Raw genomic sequence first — 24349 nt, 5'->3', positions numbered from 1 at the left:
GAAATACAGTGCTGTATGCTGTATCCCTGTTTATCTTCTATATTCATTTTATGGAGTACAACTTTGGCAGAGGGAGCTTTCTGATGAATAATAAGTTCCTTGATCTTTCAGTTGTTTCTTACATCATTATCTGGTCATACATGCATGAGAATTGACCTGTTCTTTGTAGTCAAAAACCATCATGTTAACTGATGGTTTAAACTTACCTGTATTCTTCCTTAGAAAGAAACAAAGTCCTTTCTGTATCCACACTGTCTGGCTCTTTGAAGGTCTCTGTCTCATTCTTTGGTTGTTTTTCCTCACTGTAAGGAAATAAACTCATTAGTTGAAAGACACTGGTTAGCAACTCAGCTACTGAACTGGTTTTCCTACAGAGCTGCAAGCATGCACTCATCTTGAACTCTCCACTGAGAAGCTATCCTTAGCTCTGTGTGTTCTAATTGTTTGAAAGCTGAAGTCAGCCACAAGAGTCAATGAGAAATGATAATCAACACGTGTTTCACGAGAGTGGAGCAAGATGCTCAGTCTTCTCAAAACTGAAAGGAAGGCGTTTGAGTGGAAATAAACCACTGAGTTAGTCCTGGGAGACAATTCCACAATACCCCCATGTTCCAGTCCTGGCCATACTTAGTAGTGCTTAATACAGGAAATGCCAAAAGTGTTAGGGAACATGATGTCAATTCTTGCATTTCTAGTGAAAGGAGGCAAAAATGTCCTCCAAGAAGAGATTTAGAAAGGCTTGCTTTGATTAGGAATCCTTATGTGGACCCTTCTATGAAAACAGATAACACTTCACATTAATTTACTTAAACTTACGAATCTGGCAGCCAGTCTGCCAAGAACATCTTTAGTGACTGATACTGACAAAATAGAAGTCTTATGCCAGCAAAGAAGTTTTCCTCTTGCTGATGGTGCAGTCCTATGTTGATCTTCTGAGACAATATTATTATTTTTATTCCTTACGTGAGAAATTTTCAGTTTGGGTATTTTTCATGACTGACTTTACGTCCTTCACTTATCTCTTGCACTCATATATTTGCTTGTACCTGAATGCTATTAAATTTGTGTAGATTAGGAAGGGACACCAGAATCCACATATTAACTTCAGGATCTGTGTGTTTGTAGACATGTCTCCCCACCATATTTTTGTTAGGAAGGCCTGAAATTGAAGGAAATAAGAAGTAGCTTTAGCATCACAAAAACATATATGCAGATCAAGGCTCTTAATCTTAATCAAGATCTTTTAAGGCAGCAAAGATTAGGCACTGCTCAAAAAACCTAAAAAGTGTACAGGCACTTTGCTTGTCATTCTGCAGTGGTTAGTGTGCAAAGAGGTATGAGAGGACAGTGGAAAGGAACTGTAATTCAAGTGGAGTTAAGGAACATTTCTGCTGAGGAAGTACAAGTCAGCTACTGGGAGCTAAAAGCATCGTCACTCTTAATTTAGTTTTGTGTATGAGGACAGAAGTCAGGTTGTGGGAGCAAAACAGGACAGCAATTTGATTTGACTTTTATCAGTGAGCTTCTCTGAATCTGAACAAGCTCTGCTAGGGAGATACTTCACGTCCTTAAGATTCATTATGCTTCAGACAGATTAAGTGCTTTCCTGATGGTTCTCTGTGATCAATAGAGAAAAAAAAGCATGGGATGGGATGAGGATTTAAACTTTCTATTTAGTCCACCTGTCTCAGGGCTAACTGGATGGAAGAGAAAACTGTGTAGCTTTTTCAATTATGTATCATGACATCCTCTTGACCTGGTACTTAGGGAGAGGGCCAGTAAAGGATGTATCTGAGAATAATGTATTCCATGGGGTCATTCAGTTGCTGTAGTATCCTTTTCTGTGTCATCACGCTTAGAGGCACTAGAGAGTGGAGATGGTAGGGGAAGTGCCAGTAGATGTTACCTGGACTCCATCGTGTGCAAAGAAAGACTTTGCATCTGCTTCTGTAGCCAGGTGCAGGCAGGTGGTTTTGCTCCAGTACTGACTTCTCCTCACCAACAGAGAAAATGCTCTCTCCTCGCTGTTGCTGTAGCATTCACTGAACAGCTCTGTCAAATGAAAGAAATGTGGACAAATGCATCTTGCCATTTAAAAACAAAAAAACAAATGTGAGACAAGAGGGTGATGTGTGTAGGGTACAACTTGGTCACGCTGCCAAATGCATCCTCTGCAATAAAGAGTTCTGTGAGGCTGTAATAGTCACAAAGCCCCAAATAGCAAAGATGAGGTTGGTGGGAGTGAGGACTAATTCTGGTCGTGAGAATAACGCTACAGAAGGCATATGCAATAGATTTGCATTGGTGGGGGAAAAGAAGAAATCACTGGAATTATTGTAATCTTGAAATTCCCACTACTTTCAGGGAGGTATGATGCAAATCTCAGCACCTCCCTCTCACCTCTTTTTCATCTGCTTGCTTCCTTCTCAGCTCTGAGGTGCTCTACTTTAGTTACTGTTCGATTTCCTGTCGAGAAGTTCTTCTTTGTCAGTTCTAGAGCCAATTTTCAAGACGTACCTTGGAAACCTATCAGTATACACTATATAGTTCCTCATCTGTAGCTGCCTTGTGCAGAGATTTAGACAGTACTGAGCAAAAGCAAATACCATGGGAGATCTTTTAGCGCTTTGAAGGATGAGTTGCCACACTGCTCCTGTTCCCTGAGTACACTAAACAAAAGGAGCAACTCAGGTTTGACTTGTAGCCAGCAGATGCTTTAAGACATAGATATTTGACATAAAATAGTATTAGACTTTGTAGTATGTTGTGGTATAGATCTGTTTCAAGAGAAGTTGGTTCTAGAGTCCAGCAACTCTGATAAGTGGTACAGAAAGTGAAGGTATTCTCATTAGACAAAATATAGATTTTGAGTCTGCTTCATTCTGATTCATTAAGTATCTCAGTATCCTTCCTAAGCTAGCCTACGCTTTGATATTATGCTGTGAAGGCTAGAGAAGGGTCGAGTTCATGTAAAAAAGCTGATACAGTCTTCTGCAGTTGACGTAGTATTTACCATTTGAAAAGAATGTTCATTCTACTTAGCATTGCCAGCATTATCTGGGGCAGATATGGAAATTGCAGATCTGATCTAATGCTTACCAAAGCCAAGGAAACAGACTGCTGTGTATTGGATTAGGCCCTGTAATTCCATGACTAAATTGTTGGAGTCCTGTGACTATATGAAAGCCTTATTATCTTTTATAAATAATAATGGTCCTGTGAAAGGAGGGTAAAATGTCTGAGTTTAAATAATGCAGCAATGTCTGTGTGAGCCTTCAGCAGCTTGATGTACCAGCTGTAAGAGGAAAAAGCTGCTGCATTTCTACATGAGGTGTATTCTAAAGCTCTTGGTACATTGCAGCATTACCTTCAGGTAGAAATTGGACTGTTGTCAGATCAACGAGCATCTGTTTCTGACCAGAGGGGGAGAGAAGGCTTTGTGTTCCATTACTGCAGATGCCTGAATGTTGTAGGGAGGGGCAGCTTGTCTGCTGTTAAGCCAGTCTGAACCTCACTTAAAGTTTTGCAGCACAGTTAGCTCTTTTTTAGGTGAGGTAATCTCAAATTATTTTTAGCATTAAAGACAACCCTTAACATTTGTTTTCTAGTGGTCCTTACAGAGCAAGCTTGATATTGCACGAAAACCAGGCTGCTGTGAGCTTGGAATTGTTCCAGTTCTTCCACCTTGTGCATTGTAATATACCTAGTGCTAAAATACCAATATGTAGCAAGGGAGAACTTTTTTCATCTCATGGGCCAGTCAGTCTTAAAGCATTATTTTGGTGTTGTGTAGTTTTTTTTTCTTTTTTTTTCTTTTTTTCAGAATGAACTTTTGGAACGTTTTAAAGCCACGCTTCTGTAGCAGTTGAATGTTTGGGACTGGCTGTGTTGCGTGTCTGTTACATTATTCACATCAGTTAACCTTTCACAACTTCAAGAGGGTTCGTTTTTCTTTCCCCATCTTCTTGTCTTCCAGTAGCAGTCCCCTCTGTCATTTGTTATGCTGTTAAAAGCTGCTGTAACTTACCAACAGCGAGCTGCTCATAGTTGGCCTCTTTCATTACATGCACTACTTCTGTCTTTGTCTCCAGACGAGACATCTCCCTGAGAATCTTACAGGCTGCCAGAGCTGAAGCTACTCCCTCTTGACCCTGTAGAATTGAAAGAGGTGCAGGAGTAGTCACACACACTGAAGGGCATTTATGAAATAGAAAAGCTTAACTACTGAATGCATGTAACAAATAAAATTCATACATGTTTCCTTTTGAAAGAATCTTCCTTGAAATGTACATTTGAAAGTTTAAAATGCCTATAGAAATTGTAGTTTTGATATGTGAGTTGAAAACCGCGTATTGGTAGGTCTTGTGCGTTATAAGGCTGGTGACTTTTGGATGTGCTTGACCTTAGGGGGGTCTGATTTGGGGTAGCAGTCAAGGACTTGGAGAAGAATGGATTATGAAAGTAGAGCAAAACGTTCTCACTGCTGAGTTTCCTCTCAAATGGCTGTACTGAGACCTTGCATAAAGACACATGGGAACTGAGGGGGCACAGCTGGCAGAGGCATGACAGAAGCACACAGCAGAGAATCGTGCCTTCTGATAACAGAGCTCCACAAACACAAGGCTCTCCAAGGTGCAGATGTGTCTGCATGCACACACAACTCACTGGCTGAAGAGCTGTGCTGCTGTTTGTCTCCCTCCCTGTGACCCCCCCGTGCCAGATGCAGCTAGCTGGATGCTCAGACAGAGCCTCGTAGCTGTGTCTGGTCTCTGCAGAGCGAAAGGGAGAAGAGATGGAAGCTGTAGTGTTGCACGAGATGGGATCTCAGCTGTGGCAGAGTGCAAAACAGGAGCCAATTATGCCAGTTTGAAGCTTGGCCCCTGGGACTGTGATGCTCTTGTTCCTTACACAACCAGCAAATAAGCTGGAGATGCTCAACTGTGCACCATCCTCCCTCTAAAGCAAAAGCAAACAATTGACCTATTGAAGAGGGAACAAAATCCAAGGCTGGTGGTGAGTCATCAGCAGCAAGGAAGACAAGGGGTCAGCTCTGCAGCTGAAGTTAATCAGCAGTGTTTCAGGCTGTACTGATTTACACCTGCTGTTGCTTGCTGCCAGGCCCTTTGGCCCCTGCTGGCAACAGACAAACTGAGATGAAAGGCTCTATAAATGCGCACCCAGTATTATAGGAACAAACCCACCTGTCGTCTAAGCTTCAATCTGAGCAAAAATCATCTCATACACATGAAATATGACAATATTTCACCTGCAGGAGCTATAGCTTGATGCTTACCATAGCCCAGAAATAGTTTGCCATCTTGTGCCGGTTTTGAAGTACTGCCCATACAAACAGATCCCTCCAAGGCTTTTCACTTTTCTGGTTCATATCCAAGGGCCCAGGTAATTGCCTTGAATTCGTTTTATCCTGAAATATGGTTTTCAGAAATTAGAACTCAGACTCATTCCATGCAAATGACATGATGTAACTAGCCTTTGGCCCTGCCAGCCTCTTCATTTTTTTTTCTCCTTTTTTTCCTTTTCCATGTAGGTCTGAGAGGTAATTAGTTCATTCCGCACTGAATCAAAAGATTGTTGTGTCCCTGACATAACTCAATATGTGTGAGAACGCTTTGGATGAAACCATGACTCCATTGAAGTCAATGGCAATGTTCTCATTGGCATTATTAAGGCTGGGATTTCGCTGCTGGTGTGTAATATCATACAACACAGACCTATGATTAACTAATCTGAGCTGGCCTACGTTTATATCAGATTCTGCTCAACTGCCACAGTGGCTGTGGTTTCAGAGAAAAGGGAACAAAAAGCATTTTATTTAAACAGGAATAAGTCTCGCCAAGGCTCTGTACATGGCAAGAATAGAGCACGTGAATGCTCTCTTTCTAGTCTTTCCTTTGAGTCCTTTAAAAAAAAACCTCTCCCTCATGCAGGGAGTATTTTAAGTAAAACATCACTTATTCCTTTAACGTTTGATAATAACCTCTCTGGAGGAAGTATGGCAACTTAGGTCAAATGCTGAGTTTTATGTAAACTCTAATATTGCCTTTATATCTATTGTGTTAATTAGAAGCAGGCTGTGTGACTGTTTTTGTTTCTGCTAAAAAAAAAGCTTCTGTAAGGACGCATGCATTTTATTCATTTATTTTTGAAATCCTTTAAACTATGGGGTTCTACTCAAATTTACATTAATGGTTTGGGTTCTCTTACCACCCTTTCTTCCTCTCTCTTTTTTTTTTTCCTAGTATGTAGTAAGCTAATCAATCTACACTTTTGCACTAAAAAGTAGGACTTATAATTTAGCAGCAGCACTGATATCCCACTACAGTGATGTAGTCCAGTCTGAGTAATGCTGGCAACAGGCCTTCCATGGTATATTATATTGTCCTTTCTGTCTTATATCAACAACTGTTTTTAATTTTTGCTGTTAAGTCACTCAATTATAAGATTATAACAACCTAAAAGGCAATCATCACAGACAGTGCATCATTTGAATATCCAGTCTGCGCCTACGCAGTATGAATCTGAATAGTTAGGTTACCATTTTCAGAGTTTAGCTTACAAAAACAGTGCAAGCTCAGACCTGGGACTGAAAATGGCTAACACCTTGTCTTCTTCCTAGAGACTCTTTTGAGTGTTTATGCTTGAAATTCTGTATGAAAACTGCAGAATACTATTTTCATGTCTAATTACTCCTTAGCAAACCTAAATTTCTTGAATAAAAGAATGAGGAATACATCCTTATATATGTGATGCTAAAAAGACCGATCTGTTCTCCATGTGCAAAGTGCTGGAATGAGGAATGGTCTATGAAAAGTGAAGTATGCGAGTGTGGCACAAACTTTTGCAGCAGACTTGAAATGAACCTTAAGTAAAACAATCCATAGCAGAATGGGAGAAAGAGGAATTGTAGCCTGTATTTCATAAATTCCATTCTTATAGTTCTTTTGAAATTAAAAAGATCATTTTTAGCTGTAATAATAATGAGCTGGAAAAAGAAATGAGCAACAGAGATGACTGTTTCCATATCTGCCATTTTGTTCCCTGTTCCCTTAAGATCTGGTCAAAATTTTTCTAATTGTAAATTGTAGGGGAACAGATAAATGATGGAAAGCTGCAACTCACTGATCTGTTCTTGCCTCCATGACTGACGTCTTGATAGAAACCTTTACAAGCATCATGGAGAAAATCCTTGAGAACTCTAGAGACTTCACTTAGAGTGAAGAGTGGGGAGATCTCCTTCTGCTGTTGACCAGTGAGCCCTGCCAAAGTCAACTTGCTTTCCTCATGTTTCTTCAACAGAAGTTCATAGAGGAGGCACTTCTGTGAAATGGAGCAGTAGAGTCTCTGCAGACGACTGTATGTCAGGAATTCGGATATGTTGGCTCCGTTGTCAATAAATAACTTCACGAATTCGGGTTTGTCATTGATCAGGGCATCCATCATCACTTCCTCCAGGTCGCAGGACTAGATGGATTGAAGGAAGGAAAAGAGAAGAAAAAACAATGAAGTGGTTTTGGAGGTAATAGTTGATGGATGAGAACATTTCCTTAGGATTTGCAAACTTTACTTTCAACCAAGTTAACAGCAGATCCGATGAGATAGAGAGGTAGAACTATGTAGAAAGTGTTTATGTGAGCATTAATGTTAGAAGGTTAATGTTATCATCTAGAGGATACCAGAAAGATAACCTAGGCAAAGGGTTCTATGGCTGCCTAACCTCTTAGTGAAGAATTCAGGTAATGCTGAAAATTGAAACCTTCTGTCAGGATGTTTATGTCCCACACCTGTTGGATTATAAAGCAATAGGCCTCTAAGGCAACAAAATCGTGTACCTTCCACTCCACGTCACCATTGAATATTTCACTTTTAGCTATGTCCACTCTATTCCAGGCCACTGCCAACTTGAGTTCATCCAGATATTCCTGGGCATCCTGACTGTGACTTTTACATGCTGGAAGAAATAGGGAATGCAAATAAACTCAGTACTTTACACTAGTTACATTTAATTTAATATACCACTGGTAATTTGATTAATTACATGAACTCTCCTACAGTTAGCACATGTTTGTGGGTTGCTTAAACAGGAAACCTGCACGGGTATTTTTTCTCTTAACTTAAACAGTAATCTAAAAGCACATATATATATATTTTTCAATATTTTTGGTGGGTAAGTTATCTGTTGAAACTTTAAGTTAAAATATCTAGTATTTTAAGAGGAAGCCTGATCTGCAGAAAGTGTTGGGTAGGACTATTGTTTGTTTGTGTTTTGTTTTTTTTTTTAAATCTTGTTTTAATTAGCACATCAAGATTAGGATGTCATTTCTCCATGCAAAAATTAGGCTAGTCTAACTCAAATTGAAATGGCTGGCAGAACAAGTAATGCATTTCAGAAGATAGAATGAAAGCTCTTTATAGAACCCAGTTGTTTCTGGAACGGAGGTGATTTATGTCTGTTTTCTTTTTTCTTGGCTTGTAAGTGGAATAACTTCCAGCATATTTTTGTTCTTCTATAGCCTCTGCTACTAAGAGAAGCATGTGTTGAAATAAAAGACTGATTATAACAGTACTATACAATAGCATGAGATTAAAAAGCAAAAACTAGTTTAATGTAAGGTTCAGGAGCTTTCCTCCTGGTGGAGGTAATTACCTGGTGGTAATTGCCAGTCACTTTCTCTGATGCAACTCTGCATCAGAAAGGAAATCTTATCCAGCAGCCAACTGAACTTGCTTAGGACAAAACTAGAATACATTTACGGCACAGAGAAGTCCAGAAATAGAAGTATTGTATTTATTATTCTTACCTTTCACTAAAGCTTTTAAAATGACTGTGTCTAGTTCTGAATCGTCTTGCTCAAAGTTGTGCAGCGTTAGAAGATGTTGGTGTGAAATAATGTTCCGAATCTATTGGGAGTTGGAATGAAAATCATTTAGCATGTTAGCCTACTGCTAAATGCTAGTGCTTAAGAGCTCAATGTAGATCACGTGTACAGTTTTTTCCAAAGAACTTACACTCTAAATGTAAAGCTGACGTTTGGCAAGAAGACAAACATTAGCTTCCCATGTAAAAAGATCGTAGGGCATGGAGGGAGTTGCTATCTTTTCCAGCATCACATGGCATGCATGGTAGGAGGGACAGAATTTGGATATGCTGAGAACCAGAGCAGTGTTTGAACTGAAAGATCCGAAACTCTCATTCTTATTGACTTATAGCCATGCTGTGACAAGCACACCACTAATTCTGCTTTACCTCTTCCTTCGTTATTATTAACATTTTATTCCCAGAGTTTTTTTATGTAAAAGCACAGCCTCTAAAGCTTGAGTAAAACTTATATCTAATATTGATATTAATAGTGCTCTTCTTCTGCCTCTTTATTTGAATTTTATTTCTCACAGTGCAGCTGCACTGGGTCTGTGTGAGCATCTGGCAGTGTTGCTTCTTGATGCCCTTCCATTTCCTTGTGGTATAATCTGACAAAGTTCTCCTACTGGAATTAGCATGTGGAACTTTAAAGCTAAAATTTACAGTGGAGACTGCAAAGAATAAGTAGTGGGTCAGGTTCTGTGAATTTCATTTCTCTCAGGGACAGGCAGTGCTTTTCAATCTCCCCAATAAGACAATGTCCAAGTGGTGGGTTTTTTTGTTTCTAAAATGTTTATGCATAATGGTTTGAGTCCAGTGTGCCTCAAAATCTATTCTGTTTTGTCGTTCCTTTTTAAGAATATATATAACAGACAATAGACAGGATAACTTTTAAGCACCCTTTGTTCTCATTAGTTTATTATGCTCACAGCAAGTTCTCCACTTAACAGCTGTAGATTGTGAATTAGGTCTCTTCTGTCACAGCTGTACAAGCTTCACAGCTGTGGAGGATAAATAATGCTTCATGTTCCCCAGAAGGATTGTGGGATTCTTGGGTGCTGGTTGTAACTTGTGGAAATAATTGAGAAAGGTTAGAGCCCTTGGTGTTCAACTGAGTCACTAGGACAAATGATCAACTGAGCTCTTGATTTTAATGCTAGAGAGGTGTTCTGTCATTAACATCAGAGCAATGGAGTAAAAACGTTCAGGCAGTACCCCGTCAAACCTGTGCTGAATGGGCTACTGAAGCCAGGAACGGTAGGAGAGAGCTTGTGAACATTATGCACATAATTATCAAACACTGCATGCAGTTATCAGACATATGATCTCACTGTTGCTGTCCACTGGAGAATGTCCTTCCATGGGAAGCTTTCTGCAGGGAATTTCTCTTTAAATTGCTTTTCAACAGCTTCTGGCTTGATGAGCTGCGGCTCATCCATGAATGCAGCTAAGATGTCAGCTGTTCCTCCAGACCCTGTTAAGATAAGCCAGGGAGCGGAATTTTCCAAACCGATGCAAATTCTCTGCAATTTAAAAAGAAAATTATTAGATTTGATGCATGGAAAGAAAATCTTGCTCAAAGAGGAATCACTTATTGCAAACTAGGAATAAATGCGTATCCAAATCAGAGTTACTCTGGATTCAGTTCAGACTTTTCTAGACCATTTTTTATTTTGTAGCAGATTAATCATTATAGGCCCATGACTATACATACTTCTTTGCATGACACAGCTGCTGATGAGTTAAGCAAGTGATTTGGACAGGCAGTGCATAAAACCTATCAGTCCGTGACTGCTTTCTTTTTTTCCCTCCCCAGCTCTTTCCCTACTGCAATTCGTGCTTTCAGTATGGTCAAATACAAGAGTAGCAGTAGACAGGAATTCTCAACAGGTTTTTATGGCGGCTAAACTTATATGTTCTGAAAATTGGGAGTTTACTTGTGAGAATACAACGCTGAGTCATAGGAAAAAAAAAAAAAACATATTGAAGCACAACAGCAGCAAGAGCTAAAGGCTGCCAATTCTGTTGTGCAATTAGAAAGCGTCAAGATGGTTGTTGGGAGAGAGGAAAGCAGAGGCTATGGTAGCACAGTTGCAATAATGACTAATTGCTGCCAGTTACTTCTTATTCTGGAGTTATGCAAGATGATGAAGAAACGCTGTGTTTCAATTCCGCAAACAGCAAGAGAATGAAAGGCGTTGTTGGCTTATTATTCATTTGTTTTAAAACAACTATTGTAGTCTTTGGTGTGCGTTGTCCAATTTGTCCTTAAAAGGTGGATATTCAAAATAAATAAATAAATAAAAAGGAAGTGCAATTGGTTATTCTTTCCCAGCAGATATGTGAATGTACAGCAGGTCCAACCAGTCACCTTTGGTTCTCCAAGTCACTTTGTTCTCCAGAGCTTTGAAAAGATGTATAGGTTCTGATGTGAATTTTCAACACCCAAGATGTAGAAATTTCTGCCATATTTAGCTTTGAGAATGAAAGCTCAAGAGGTGACGCTGTAATTTAAACAGTGAGATTTCTAATACCAGAGCGTGTTTTAATCTACCTGACAAAGATGTGATGAGATGCAGTGACTGGAAACTGTGACTAAAAAACGTCACCGGAAATGAGCTGTTATTCTTAAAGAAGAAACAGTCTACCAGGTTGTGTAACAGTCTCATCGTTTATAACATTTGAACAATGGTTAAATGTCTCTTTGGATTTTCAGTAGAGTATGCATCTTCATGCGAGAGTATTATATAAGAAATACAAAGCTGTGTGGACATTTATTCTGCTACTTTGTAGCAGTCAAATATTTTAAAAAGAAAAACAGAAGTCAGAGTGCCTCCTAGCCAACAACTTCTGTAAGTTATAGAAGTGCTCAAAAAAAAAAAAAAAAATCATAACTGATTTTTCACTGAAGATGACGTGAATGTCAGCAGGCAACCATCCAGCCTTCTGTCATACAAGGTGTTTTATACTCAGGGGAAGTAGGACACTATAATGTGTAAGCTGCATATCTAGCAAACCTGGCCTTGTATCTCCTTGGTGCTCTGTGACAGTGGCAATCATCTCTCTTTTGCTGAACAGCACGGAATAATTAAGGCTTTTGTATGGCATCTCAATAATAGTACAGTGTTTCTATGCTGCTAGATTTGAAGCTAATTTCTGAGAATTTGTTATGACTTTGGGTTTCCCACTGTACTAGCTGGCAAGAAGCCCTAATGATCTGCTGGCACCTGCTCAAAATGAGGTTCTTCTCCTAAATAAATACTGTTAAATTTACTATTAACAGAATTCAGTTCTTAGTGGCTTATTGACCTAAGTTTTGAATTTATATAAAATGCCAGTACATGTATTTATCATCCAATCAAATTTTCCAGTGCCTCTTACCTCAAGTGTACCTGGTCTTCCATTTACCAGTAAGCAAAGCACGGGGATCTCAATGCTGCCTGTTCCTGTGAAATAGGTGATTTCATTTAAAACAAACAAGCAAAGAGCTTTCACAAGACTATTGTGTTTCTGCTGTCCCTTGAAAATGCTTATTCTGATTTGTCCTAATTCAGTATATACAAAAACTGGAGCCTGCAGGCTGCAGGAGAGTGCAAAAGAAAGTGCTGGAGGAGTAATGGTGCTGCCTTAGGTTGCAAGACAAGGTTAAGTTTTTAGAGAGTCAGCTGACATTACTTATATTCAGATGCAGTTAGAATTGATGAGATGTCACTTTGTCCCAGGTGTTGAGGAATGTTGCCCCATTCCTTTTATGCATGGAACCTAGTACCAGCAGGAATCATAGAATGGCCTGGGTTGAAAAGGACCACAATGACCATCCAGTTCCAACCCCCTGCTATGTGCAGGGTCGCCAACCAGCAGACCAGGCTGCCCAGAGCCACATCCAGCCTGGCCTTGAATGCCTCCAGGGATGGGGCATCCACAGCCTCCTTGAGCAACCTGCTCCAGTGTGTCACCACACTCTGTGAATAAATTCCTCTAATATCTAACCTAAACCTCCCCTGTCTCAGTTTAAAACCATTCCCCCTTGCAGTGGAATTCAGGAGAAACACACAGAGAGGACTAAATACCAGGAGGCAAACTGTGTAGACTATTTAGGGTGAGATGAGTCAGGTATGAGTTGATAAGAACCCTATGTTCCTCATTATTCTGATTAAACAACCTAAAATTTCATTCAATACTGCTCTAATATTTTGACTATCAATAACAAAACATTACATTTTTAGCAGTGCTGAATTCAAAAGAAATTCCAGTGAAATATTTGAATTATTGAATTGAATATTTGATTTCTATCATGGTCACAGGGGAAGAAATGATATAGACCTCCCTGTCCTTAGCCATCCTATCACAGGTTTCCATTTTTGAATTCAGCATTCAAAAAATGACTGTAGAATGGCCTTCAAAAAGTTCTGTCAAAACAGTAGCATCGTGAAATGAATGCCTTTTGGTTTCAAACTATTTTTTGATGTTTCCCAAACTGTATATGGATCACCAGTTACTGCTGGTTGTAACATCTGAAGTGGAATGCCTACAAAGATAAAGTAGAATTACAGGCTAGCTGTGCTTGGCATGTCACTTCATTTGTCTTAGTGAATGGCGTGGAATTGTCATACCTCTTTAAAGTGTTGTTTTAGGTTGAATAGTGACCCCTGTGACTACAGGATCCTCAGGAAATACTTGTGGTTTCAACCTCTTTTTCACTTTGAGTAGATGTAGATTAAATTCGGCCTCTGTGTGTGTGTGAGGCGATGGGGAAATTCTAACGTTATACTGGGGAAGGTGGGAAGTTCTTAAGTGCAAAGAATATTCCAAATACCCAAACTTCCTATTTAACTACTGGTAGATATTTTTAATAGAGAATTATGCATCATCTTGGAGTGTTTTAGTTTAGTAAAGTCCAAGTTTGCTGAAGTTGAGTATAATTTTTTTTTTTTTGACAGGAAATTGTTCCACTGAGACTCGTTCAATCAAATTTGGTCTGCAAGCAGAAAGAGGCTACTTTCTAACTGTCAGCACTGAAACCTGACCCTACCATTACAGTCCATATGTGCTCTATCCCATCTGAGTGACTGGATTTGCTTTCTTTGGGTGCATTCACACACTCAGGTGCATCTGTGCAACTATAGGCTGTGTAATTGAATATTCCACTGGTGCACAGAAATGCCAATAAGTGATCTCTTTCTCTTCAGTTTTAGCACTGTAGGTATTATAGAAACAAAGAAAAGGGGAAAGTAATCTCCTTAAAACTAAACTGAAGTATTTCCACAAGTAGCAGAAGGAGGCCTGTCCCCGTACTTATTTCTCATTATAAACAAAGCTCACATAGGTTTAGATGAGCATTAGATATATATTGTTTACCCTGGATAAGATACTAATACGGTTTAAAATTTTTCAGGAGGCTTTGGATCAGCTCTTTTTGGCCAGAACTCAAGATCCTGCATGTGAGAAGGGAGGAAAGTGTACAGCAGTGAACATCCATTTCTTAAAGCTGCTGGTTTAGGGCACTTAAAGGAGGATTTATTTTCCATCTGCTGTCTTTTAAGGCAATTTATGCTATGCTTTGAAGGTCAGCTTTGAGTTATACTTAAGGAGATGCAATAAATATCAGGATTTCTGCTTCACAGAGCAGCTTGTTTGTGGTTTTTTTTTCTTTTTTTTTTCCCCAACCTAAGTAAGCTTAATTCTGCCTCTTGCACAGCGACAACTGTGTTTACTTGATCTTGCCTATGCAGATGATAAACTGAGAACTTGACTTGCCTTTGATAAAGACAGAGAACCACAGGTATCCTTCTAACATCACTGTTGCTCAACTTAGCATGCTTCTCTGGTCTGCTTACCACCATATCCAGTGCGCTGTTCTGAAATGTGCTTTTCCAAGGTGAGCCGTAGTTTAGTGGTCTCATCTGGCTCATCTGGTGTTACACGATCCACCAAAATAAAATGGGAATGATTGTGGTCCAGTGAATACAGTGGGCCTTGGGCATTATCATCTGATTGGTAGTGTACAAGACTTCCATCCTAGAGATAAGAGGAGAGATGTTAATGTTCCATACAAAGCACAGCCCATGTTTCTCTGTGTTTTGTCTCCATTTTTCATGTTGTCTATGCCTTGCAGTATAGCACCATCTTTCAGTCGTGAATAACCTCTATAAAAAGGATGCTGAAGAAGAAAATGTTCCTTCTGTTAGGTGCCAGATTTGATAGAACTGAAAGCTGAAGTCCCTGAAGCTTTCCTCTCAAGCTCTACAAAATATGCTGACATAAATCATCATCTCTGAATCACAGGTATTCATTCAGGTGTTTTGGAAGTGTTAGTTAGGCAGGTGAAAGGGGCCGTGAGACTTGATAATTGTAAGTGAAGCCGTACTGTCTCAGAGGGTTAAAGTCTCTGCTGGTGCAAACAGGCTAACTTGCTCATTTCAGTAGTGTTTTTGCCATGTGCATACCAGTATTTAAGTTAGCTTGCTCCTCAACCACATCAAATGAAATGCAGCTTGGTTTAATTGACAAGATTATATGAGATCTAATGGCAATTCATAATTTGGAAGCCTTATTCTAAGGAGTGAGTGACAGGTAGATTTTAGGAGGTGTAATCTATTTCTCTTATTTTGGGCAGGAGGTGTCGCTTACTGAAATTATTTATTAATGAATTCTTATATTAAATAACTGTCTGGGTAAAACAGAACCCCTGTTTCAGCCTCCTATTGTAAGGATTGCACAAATCATAGACAACCACCTGTGCTTTTTCAAGCTCTCCTTCCATAAATATACCTCTTTCTTTTCCACTGCTGCACTTTCACTTGATATATCATTTCTAGCTGCAAGCCAGGCTGCATATGCCTCGTTATTTTTCTTTTTCCTCTTCATAACCACTGTTCTGTTGCAAGTAAGCCAGATCAGTGCTGTGGTTTAAAAGCTGCTTTATCTTTCACTTCTTCCCCGATTCCTGCAGCCTTTGAGTTGATGAGCAAACTACCAGCTTAGCTATTGTGCCTATGTATTGTATTATTCCTCCTGCTAATTTTGTGTGTACAGATGTGCCTATCTAGGTATAGCAATGTAATTATGCAAGTTACCTAGTTGTTATAAAGGTGTGGTAGAGAGATTTACATTGTTTTTAAGAGCCAGATCTTATGTGGAACCCTTGTGAATCTCAGCTTTTGTTGTAGTCTGTTGGAAAAAGCAGGTGCCCAGCTGAATCCTGAGGGAAATTCAGGCTAGGAGCTGGTCAGGTTCTCCTCCACAGCCAAGGCTATGGCTGATGTTGGAGAAGCAGTGAACTTACTACCAGAAGCTTGTAGCAACTTTGCTGATTTGTTAAAAACATAAAGGAATTTGGATAACAAGCTCTTTTATGCTGCTGAAAGAAGGGCTGAGCATACTCCATGCCATTCTGCCAAGCTACTTTCTGAAACAAAGCTGTATAAGGTCAAACTGCAGAAGTGAAATATCCTCCAAAGGTCAAAAGAGTTGTAATAAGATGTGCTCCTATGGCTTCTTTTCCTCTCAGCAGCTCTGGGAAGAGTCACATTGGAGGCTGTTCCAGAGGGAAAAAAACAAACAAAAACCAGTAAACTTGCACGTTCACAAGTTTTTCTGGCCTCCTCCTCTCATTCCACATCTCTCATTTGTTGGGGAAAGTTATATTAAAACAGTTTATTTGTCCTTAAATTTTGCTTTGATGGAGGGTGTGCCTGTGTTCCGCTGCCATGTAACTTTAAGCCTGCTCACCAGAGATTTGTCCTTAGATTAGGGCTGTGAGATGTAACAACTAACTGAAAAAGGCTCTCGGGGATTTTCCTATTTATTCCCTGAAAACCTGGAAGTGATCATTCAAAGATATTTAAAGCATGCCAGTAAAAGAAACAAGGAAGAGATCCACTGATTTCAGGGCTTGTTTTTCTCCTTGCAAGTGTGTGGTGTTAGCTCTATTTTATACAACAAGCTGTGCTAATAGCAAGTATAAGGTGAACTGGATTTAGATCAACAACCTTGTCTATAGTTCTTTTGTCTTAAAGTAACTGACTAAAATCTAGAATGTCTTTTGGTAGATGTAGTGCCAGAAGTCAACGGGTCAAGAATGTTCTACAAGTATTCTTTGACAAAGAACTTGGGCTCTGGTCAAGAAAGAGAAAATCTAATTCTGTAACAGTGCACTTGTTTTGTAGCTGTTTGGGATAGATTGAGATGCCTTGTGATTAGCCCAGGAGGGAGGTGCAACAGTTGGTTTACTCTTGCTGAAGAAACTTTCCTGAAGAAAATTCCCTACTGTGATGAACCAAATTCTTTCCTCTGAACCACCCAAATAAGTTGGTGTCTTCCAACTGGAGAGTCTCATCTGACTGAGCACGCAGCTTGGCAAAAGGTGTGGAAGGGAGGGAAGCCCAGTGACAATAAAATGGCAGTACGATCTGGCAGCTTCTCCCTGCTGATAGCTGGTATTTGACTGCTGCCTATCTGATAAAGAGCTAGATACAAATTCAAAGAGCTGTCTTTGTCATTTGCTTCTCAGCTTCTGCGGGGAAATAGCACATACGGATTGTCATTAATTGTCACCACGCACCTGCATTACTCTTATAACAGTTTGCTTAGGACAGACAGAATATACAGTGACAAGAATGTCATTAATTGTCTTCTCCACTCGCAGGTCAATTCAGCATCAACTTGTCTTGGCATTTGCAATAATTGATGCATAAACTTCCATTGCTTTGACTTGAACTGTAGAGAGCCTAGAATTCATGCAGACTAGACCAAATCCTGCGTGTGTAGCATTTGTGGCCTGAAATGTAGATAAGCTTTTGCATGTTACACACCAATTCAGTGACTGGTTAGGAGAACTTGATAATAAAATATTTATGGCTCCATTTGATACTAAGATATAGGATACTTCCGAAACAGCTTGGAATTCTGCAGTAAGTGGACAGGGCAAAAAAAAAAAAAAAAAAAGTGTTGAAAGTATCCTGTGATGTGTTTTTTCCTGAAGTTCCTTTTTACCCAGATACTGAGCTCGTGTCCAATACTGTCACCTGCTGGATATTTGAAGAATAGCTGCCAGATATACTCTGCAGGGCACAGAATCATTGGGTTCTAACGACTTTCCCTGCTTTTTGCCTCTGTCTTCTCCTAAAGCACACATGGAACTCCATTTCTGTTTTTAAGGTAGCTCAGCGTTCTGTTCTCTACTACTTCAACAGTTTGTAAACTTGGAGATCGCTTCTGAACAATCTTGTCTTGTGAGTAGAATAAGGGGAAAAAATACCTTTGTGTTGTCCAGAATTTCTCTGTGCTGAATTTTTCCAAGGGAAGCAATTCCTATGGCAATGACTCTTACTTTGGATGAAGTACTAGCCAAGGCGTGATCTCGGACTGCTTGCACCAAGTGCCTTGTTATTCCAACTCGTAAAGCGCCGGTAAAAATCCAGGCATCTGGAATTATTGTTTTTTCAATTGTTAGATAATTTCTTTATCGTTGAACATTTGTGTGCTTAGTAACATTATTTTAAGTACCAGATTTAAGCTTTGTTTAGATAGTCAGATTACCTGCGGACAAATTATCGCAGAATCATAGAATAGGCTGGGTTGAAAAGGACCACAATGACCATCCAGTTCCAACCCCCTGCTATGTGCAGGGCTGCTAACCAGCAGACCAGGCTGCCCAGAGCCACATCCAGCCTGGCCTTGAATGCGTCCAGGGATGGGGCATCCACAGCCTCCTTGGGCAACCTGTTCCAGTGTGTCACTACCCTGTGTGGAAAAACTTCCTCCTAATACCTAACTTAAACCTCCCCTGTCTCAGTTTAAAACCATTCCCCCTTACCCTATCACTATCCACCCTCATAAACAGTCTTTTCCCCCTCCTGTTGTTATACTCCCTTCGAATACTGATAATCTTAATAGACTATAACATTTAGAATTAAAAAATGTATACTGAATGCAAGGCTTTAATAGAGAAAATAAGAAATCAGGTGCCCAAGTAGACATGCTTTATATATCATGTGATGCAACCTTGTTGTCTTTGCTGTGCTGTCAACACACCCTTCAAGAGCCTTATTTCCAGACTGTACTCAATGTCTGAAAGCGAGTAGAAACATTACTACACCAGGCAGGCCTGGTTGTTAACAGAGCACTTTCAAAAACGTAACACAAAAGACCTGGAGATCTTAAAGCTATCTAATCTTAAGTATGGAAATCAGCTGGGTGTAAAACCAAAGAAAACTGTCTGGAACCAAAGTGCCAAGAAAAAAAAAAAGGTTTGATAGTTGGCTCTTTCATTACAGAAACCAAAGCTGTTTAAATCTTGTCTGACCCAGTGAGCTGAAACCAAAAGCTGTGAAGCAATCATGCGAGCAGGGCCACTGACTCTAGAAGATCACTAGATGTGAGAATCCAGCAGGAGTATAAATTCTTCCTTTAATGCATAAAGTACTAACCTGTGCTTTGGGCTGCCTTAATGAGTCCTTTTTTAAGGTGTCCCGCAACCAAGGCTTCATCTGGAAATTTTCTTCTTCCCCTACTAAAGAGACAACCAAATTGGGGGCCGGTAGCTTCCATTTGTTGAGCATGACTTCAAATATAACTCCAGGGTGAATAGTGCACGGGACCTTAATAAACTTGAATAGAAACAAAACAAACAAACAAAAAAACCCTGAGTAATAACAGCACAGTAGGATATAGTAAATGTAAAGGCAAATGTATCACAACAATTAAATGGTTATTAGTACCCCTTGATTATTTGAGCAAGATCTGACAGAGAACGAAGTACTAGAATGAATTTAACAGGCTTCTGTGAAATTCATAAATAATAAATATTCATAATTCACAAATAAATTCAAAACAATCTCATTAATCGTGTCAGCTCCATGGGTTTGTTCTGCATTATGAAGTCATAAATTGCTCTCTCTCCTTTAGTGCTGCTATTCTTCTTTAATTGCCTTCAGTTTCATGGCAGTTTAGCAAAGCCAAGAAATCTCTGAGGCGTTTCTTGTTTCTGAGGTAGCTGAAATGTTTGCCTGATTTCGTATCTGTTTTTCAAGTGTCCACATCCTCCTCATTTTCAATTGAGTTTTCTTGGCCTTTATTCAGGCTAGGTTTCCATTTGGCAAAGTAAATGCTTTTTACTGTTGGATTACCAATGCGCACTGTGCTTAGACTTCACAATGAAATGAAACCTTAAGGCTGAGTTCTGATCCTAGGAATTCCTTCTGCTGGGGGGGGAGCAGATCAGATTCAAGAGAGCAGTGAGGAAGAGGGTCTGTCTGTGCACAGCTTTCTTTATGTATTAGCAGAAAAGGGAGAGAACTTTGAGAGCCTTGAAGCAGCTCAGCAGTTTAAATCTATAGTAATTAACTACTTGGAAGAAAGTGGTTAAAACAGGGAGATAATGCAAAATGAAGGACATGATTTTATTTATTCATCCTTTTTTAAAGGGGAAAACAGATGAGCAACTGTAACTGTGGTAGGTCTGTGTGGGGAAAATGATTGATTTGTCTTTGTTAATAGGTGTCATTTAAAATTACAGCGCTGTTTATAAAGGTTTGTTCTCTGCTTTGGTTAGAACGTGGTGCCTAGTGCTCTAATATACTCATCTTCAATGTTATAATCTCTGTATTAATAGCTGAGCAATAGCAATAGTGCCACAAGCTTGAGATTCCTTATTGCTGTACCTTTCCACGTTTCTTCCCAGAAGCTGTGAAGTCAATTTCTCCTATGCAGTATGGCAATTCTGTTTTGAAAGTTTCTTCTTTGTCACTGCTGCAGTACTTGGTTTCCATCTTCTCCATTCAGTTTCTCAGGTGATCACCAGGCTGTTCACTGAAATGATGGTGAGACTGGAAAAGGAGAAATGGACTAAACTGGAGAGGCCACAAAATCCACAAATTTACATCTAATTGAGTTTTTAGCTAAATATTTTTCTATTTCAGTATTATGGTTGTACGGCCCAGCTAAAACTGAAGATGTTTATGTTGGATATGTGAGCAGAAGGAGGGAGATTCCATAACGCAGCTTTGTAACTTAGGTTATAGAAAGGCGTGAAGGAATAAAGCAACTTGAGTGTCATTTAGCTGGTAGAAATCTGAATTACGAAGTACAAGATCCCACATTCTGTCCAAAGCCATGTGGGGTGTTTTAGAGCCCAAGAGATAAACCCAACTCTAAAGGAGGGAAAGAGATACCTTAACCATAACTATTGCAAGCAAAGGCTGAGCTGTGTCAGTGGATGTCCAAATAATGCTGTCTTTCTGTTGTTATGCACCATGCTACTATGATTGATATTATCCAACACAAATACTAAATAACTAATTGATGGCATTGTCTTCACCTGAAGATCATAGGATCGTGGAATGGTTTGAGCTGGAAGGGACCTTTAAGGCCATCTAGTTCCAAACCCTGTGATACAGTCAGGGACATCTCCCACTAGACCAAGTTGCTCAAAGCTCCATCCAGCCTGGCCTTGTGAGGGGAGGTTTGCTGTCTATTTGCTCCTGGAATAGGTTATTTATTCATAAGCCAAAATATGTAAGATTTTACTTAACATACAGTTCAAAAAGTGATGTGGTTTTCTTTATATGTGGCTACAGGAATGTTGGCAAGTAATCCATCCTAAAGCAAAGGTCATACGGTAAGAGCTGCTCTTCTCTTTTACATTACTGGAAGAAGTCTGCTTGCTTTCCAGTTCCACTGGGCTGGTATAACCATAATTTGAAAAGAATACGTACAACTTGTATGCTTTATTTTGTTTCTCTTCAGTGCAAGAACAATGAAAACAAAAGATTTCTCCCCTCTGACCTCATCTGCATACGCAGTACATTCTTAAAAAATTCCATGTGATAGCACGCCATAAATGGTAATCAACCCTGCATTAATGAGTCCATCTTCATAAAAATCCTAATTTCCAGGTCAAAAAGGCTTGCTGTAGACTTAAAAGTGGGTCAAACTAGCACCCGTGTGGTTCTATTAGGATGCTCCAGCAGAGGGAGCAAGCTCTCTAGCTGTTTCCTATGGGGAAATCTGAACTGCTTTAATACTGCTGTCTCTTAGTTTCTTCTTTACATTTCCCATGAAAATGTTGTTAAGAGTTGCCTTGTTCTCAGATTTTCCTCTGAAAACTGTTAAGGACAGTTTTCCTTATAAGCTATTCCACACTTCCCTTCCTCCCCTTAACTTCAGACTTAGATCAGTGCTTTAAAAATACTGCTCTTCTTCTCCCTGACAGCGCAGTAGTCACATCTTGAGAGAAGTGTTTATTTTGAATTCCAGGATATCAGACTTCCGCAAGTTAGTGTCTTACCTAGAGACCTTATTTCAGATATTCAGTAACAGATATTGTCACAAAGCCTACCTGTTTGAGCACACTTGGCCATGGGAGACACGGCTTTGTCTCCTAAGACCATGGAAGACAGTATTCTAAGGGGGGAAAAATAGTAAATACAGAGCCATAAACAACAGATTTTAGCTATTCTAAAGTACAGAAGTATTACTTCCTGGAACTTGCTGACAAAACAAAGGATTTGATTAGAAAAAGGTACTTGGGGCTGAATTCCCAGGGTACATTTAGTCACCATTCATCACTGTACTAAGTAGTATGTGTTTATTTGTAACTGCACACGGGCAATGACCTCAGAATAGACAGCAAATTAGTAAGTAATTAGACCGTTAATGTGCTCTCATGGTTAATTTTATGTCTAGTTCCAGATCCTAACTTGTAAAATTTGATCATGAGGCTATATTTGATATCTCTTTTGGAACAAAGGTGTGGAATTACTGAGACTTGTGCAGGATCTTCTGGTATTTGGACAATTCATTTTTGCAGTTATTTGATTTTTAGTTTAGCAACTCTGGCTCTTGATGGTAGCAAAAAAATAGTGAAAGAGACAAAAGTGGATTAAGGTGCAGAAGCTTTGTTCATAAGCAAGGAAGCCAGCTGGTATCTGGCACTGTACAGAGCATGCTTTTCTCTCTCTCTTTTTTTTTTTTAATTTAGTTTTTAATTGAATAATCTTCAAACCATGATGCTAGAGATTGCGTGCATTTTGGTGGAAGCATTATGTCATGTTTCCATCCTGTTCTTATGTCCAGTCCTTCAGCACCCCTGCCAAGCCGCTGTCTGTGGTGGGATACAGAGCTAAATGGAATTTGGTATCTTGTACAGCTGTTCTTGTGTTCATATCCTAAGCCAGAAAGATATCATGCGTTAAGAGAAGCAGGAAAGTGGAACTGACAGAACAGCAAAACAAGTCCCCGAGTTGTACAGGATTCTGAGTGGTTTCTGTACAAGAACTTAGTGTGGCCCTACATGGAGCTGAGAAATGACACTGGATGAGGTCATGAGCTGTTGTTGGGTGCAGTTTACCAAGTTTCTGCATGCAGCCTTCAGGAACTTTTACAGACAAAGCCAAGAAGCAAAGCCAAGTATCTTTTTGTTTTCAAACAAGATGTGACACATTGACATTTCTATTTGCTTTCTCTTCTACTTCTTGTTTAGCTTCCAAGAAGTGAATACTGGGCTTTTCAGTATGATGCAATAATAACTGTACAGTGTAAATGTTCCATGTTGTTGCAGTGTTCTAGCCAGTTGTACTAATGGAGTAAGGAAATTTTGCTTTGCTATTTGAAAGTGTGGGGGAGAAGATTTTAAAGGCAATTCGGTAGATACTGTGCAAGTGAAAGAATCAGAGGTTCCTTAGATTATGAATATTGCAAAATCACAGAATCACAGAATTGTAGGGGTTGGAAGGGACCTCTAGAGATCATCGAGACCAACCCCCCTGCCAAAGCAGGTTCCCTACACCAGGTCGCACAGGTAGGCGTCCAGGCGAGACTTGAATATCTCCAGAGAAGGAGACTCCACAACCCCCCTGGGCAGCCTGTTCCAGTGCTCCGTCACCCTCACCGTGAAGAAGTTCTTACGCACATTCGCGCGAAACTTCCTATGCTGCAGCTTATGTCCGTTTCCCCTCGTCCTGTCTCCACGTACCACTGAAAAGAGACTGGCCTCACCACTATGGCCGGCACACCTCAGATATTTATAAACCTGGATCAGGTCCCCTCTCAGTCGTCTTTTCTCAAGGCTGAACAGACCCAGTTCACTTAGCCTTTCTTCATAGGGGAGAAGCTCCAGACCCTTCACCATCTTTGTGGCCCTCCGCTGGACTCTTTCCAAGAGATCCCTGTCTTTTTTGTACTGGGGAGCCCAGAACTGGACACAGTACTCCAGATGAGGCCTTACCAGGGCAGAGTAGAGGGGGGAGGATCACCTCCCTCGACCTGCTGGACACGCTCTTCTTAATGCACCCCAGAATGCCATTGGCCTTTTTGGCCACGAGGGCACACTGCTGGCTCATGGCCAACCTGTCGTCCACCAGGACGCCCAGGTCCCTCTCTGCAGAGCTCCTCTCCAGCAGTTCATCCCCAGCCTGTATTGGTGCATGCAATTTATTCCTCCCTAGGTATAAGACCCTACACTTGCTTTTG

General features: G+C 40.0%; 2 protein-coding genes across 2 annotated transcripts in view; both read right to left on the bottom strand.

Annotated features, from left to right (window-relative positions):
* Positions 1-202: 202 nt before the first annotated feature.
* On the bottom strand, positions 203-20703 carry TRPM5 (transient receptor potential cation channel subfamily M member 5). Its single transcript, XM_010711042.3, is given in 15 exon segments — positions 203-302; positions 1047-1159; positions 1907-2052; positions 4028-4151; positions 5294-5425; positions 7141-7482; positions 7851-7969; positions 8820-8919; positions 10210-10401; positions 12260-12324; positions 14716-14896; positions 18138-18304; positions 19309-19347; positions 19350-19488; positions 20542-20703. Coding segments are annotated over 15 exon segments (2076 nt in total). The 5' UTR covers positions 20659-20703.
* A 2241-nt stretch (positions 20704-22944) lies between these two features.
* The window catches only part of LOC104911035 (transient receptor potential cation channel subfamily M member 5-like), a 6586-nt gene continuing 5181 nt past the window's right edge, over positions 22945-24349 (bottom strand). Inside the window, exon 5 of the mRNA XM_031553370.1 lies at positions 22945-23046. Within this exon, the coding sequence (XP_031409230.1) occupies positions 22945-23046 (102 nt within the window). The remainder of the gene's footprint in view (positions 23047-24349) is intronic.

Source organism: Meleagris gallopavo, chromosome 5 (assembly GCF_000146605.3).
Source record: "Meleagris gallopavo isolate NT-WF06-2002-E0010 breed Aviagen turkey brand Nicholas breeding stock chromosome 5, Turkey_5.1, whole genome shotgun sequence".
NCBI lineage: Eukaryota > Metazoa > Chordata > Aves > Galliformes > Phasianidae > Meleagris > Meleagris gallopavo.
This window is presented reverse-complemented; position numbering and strand designations above follow the sequence as displayed.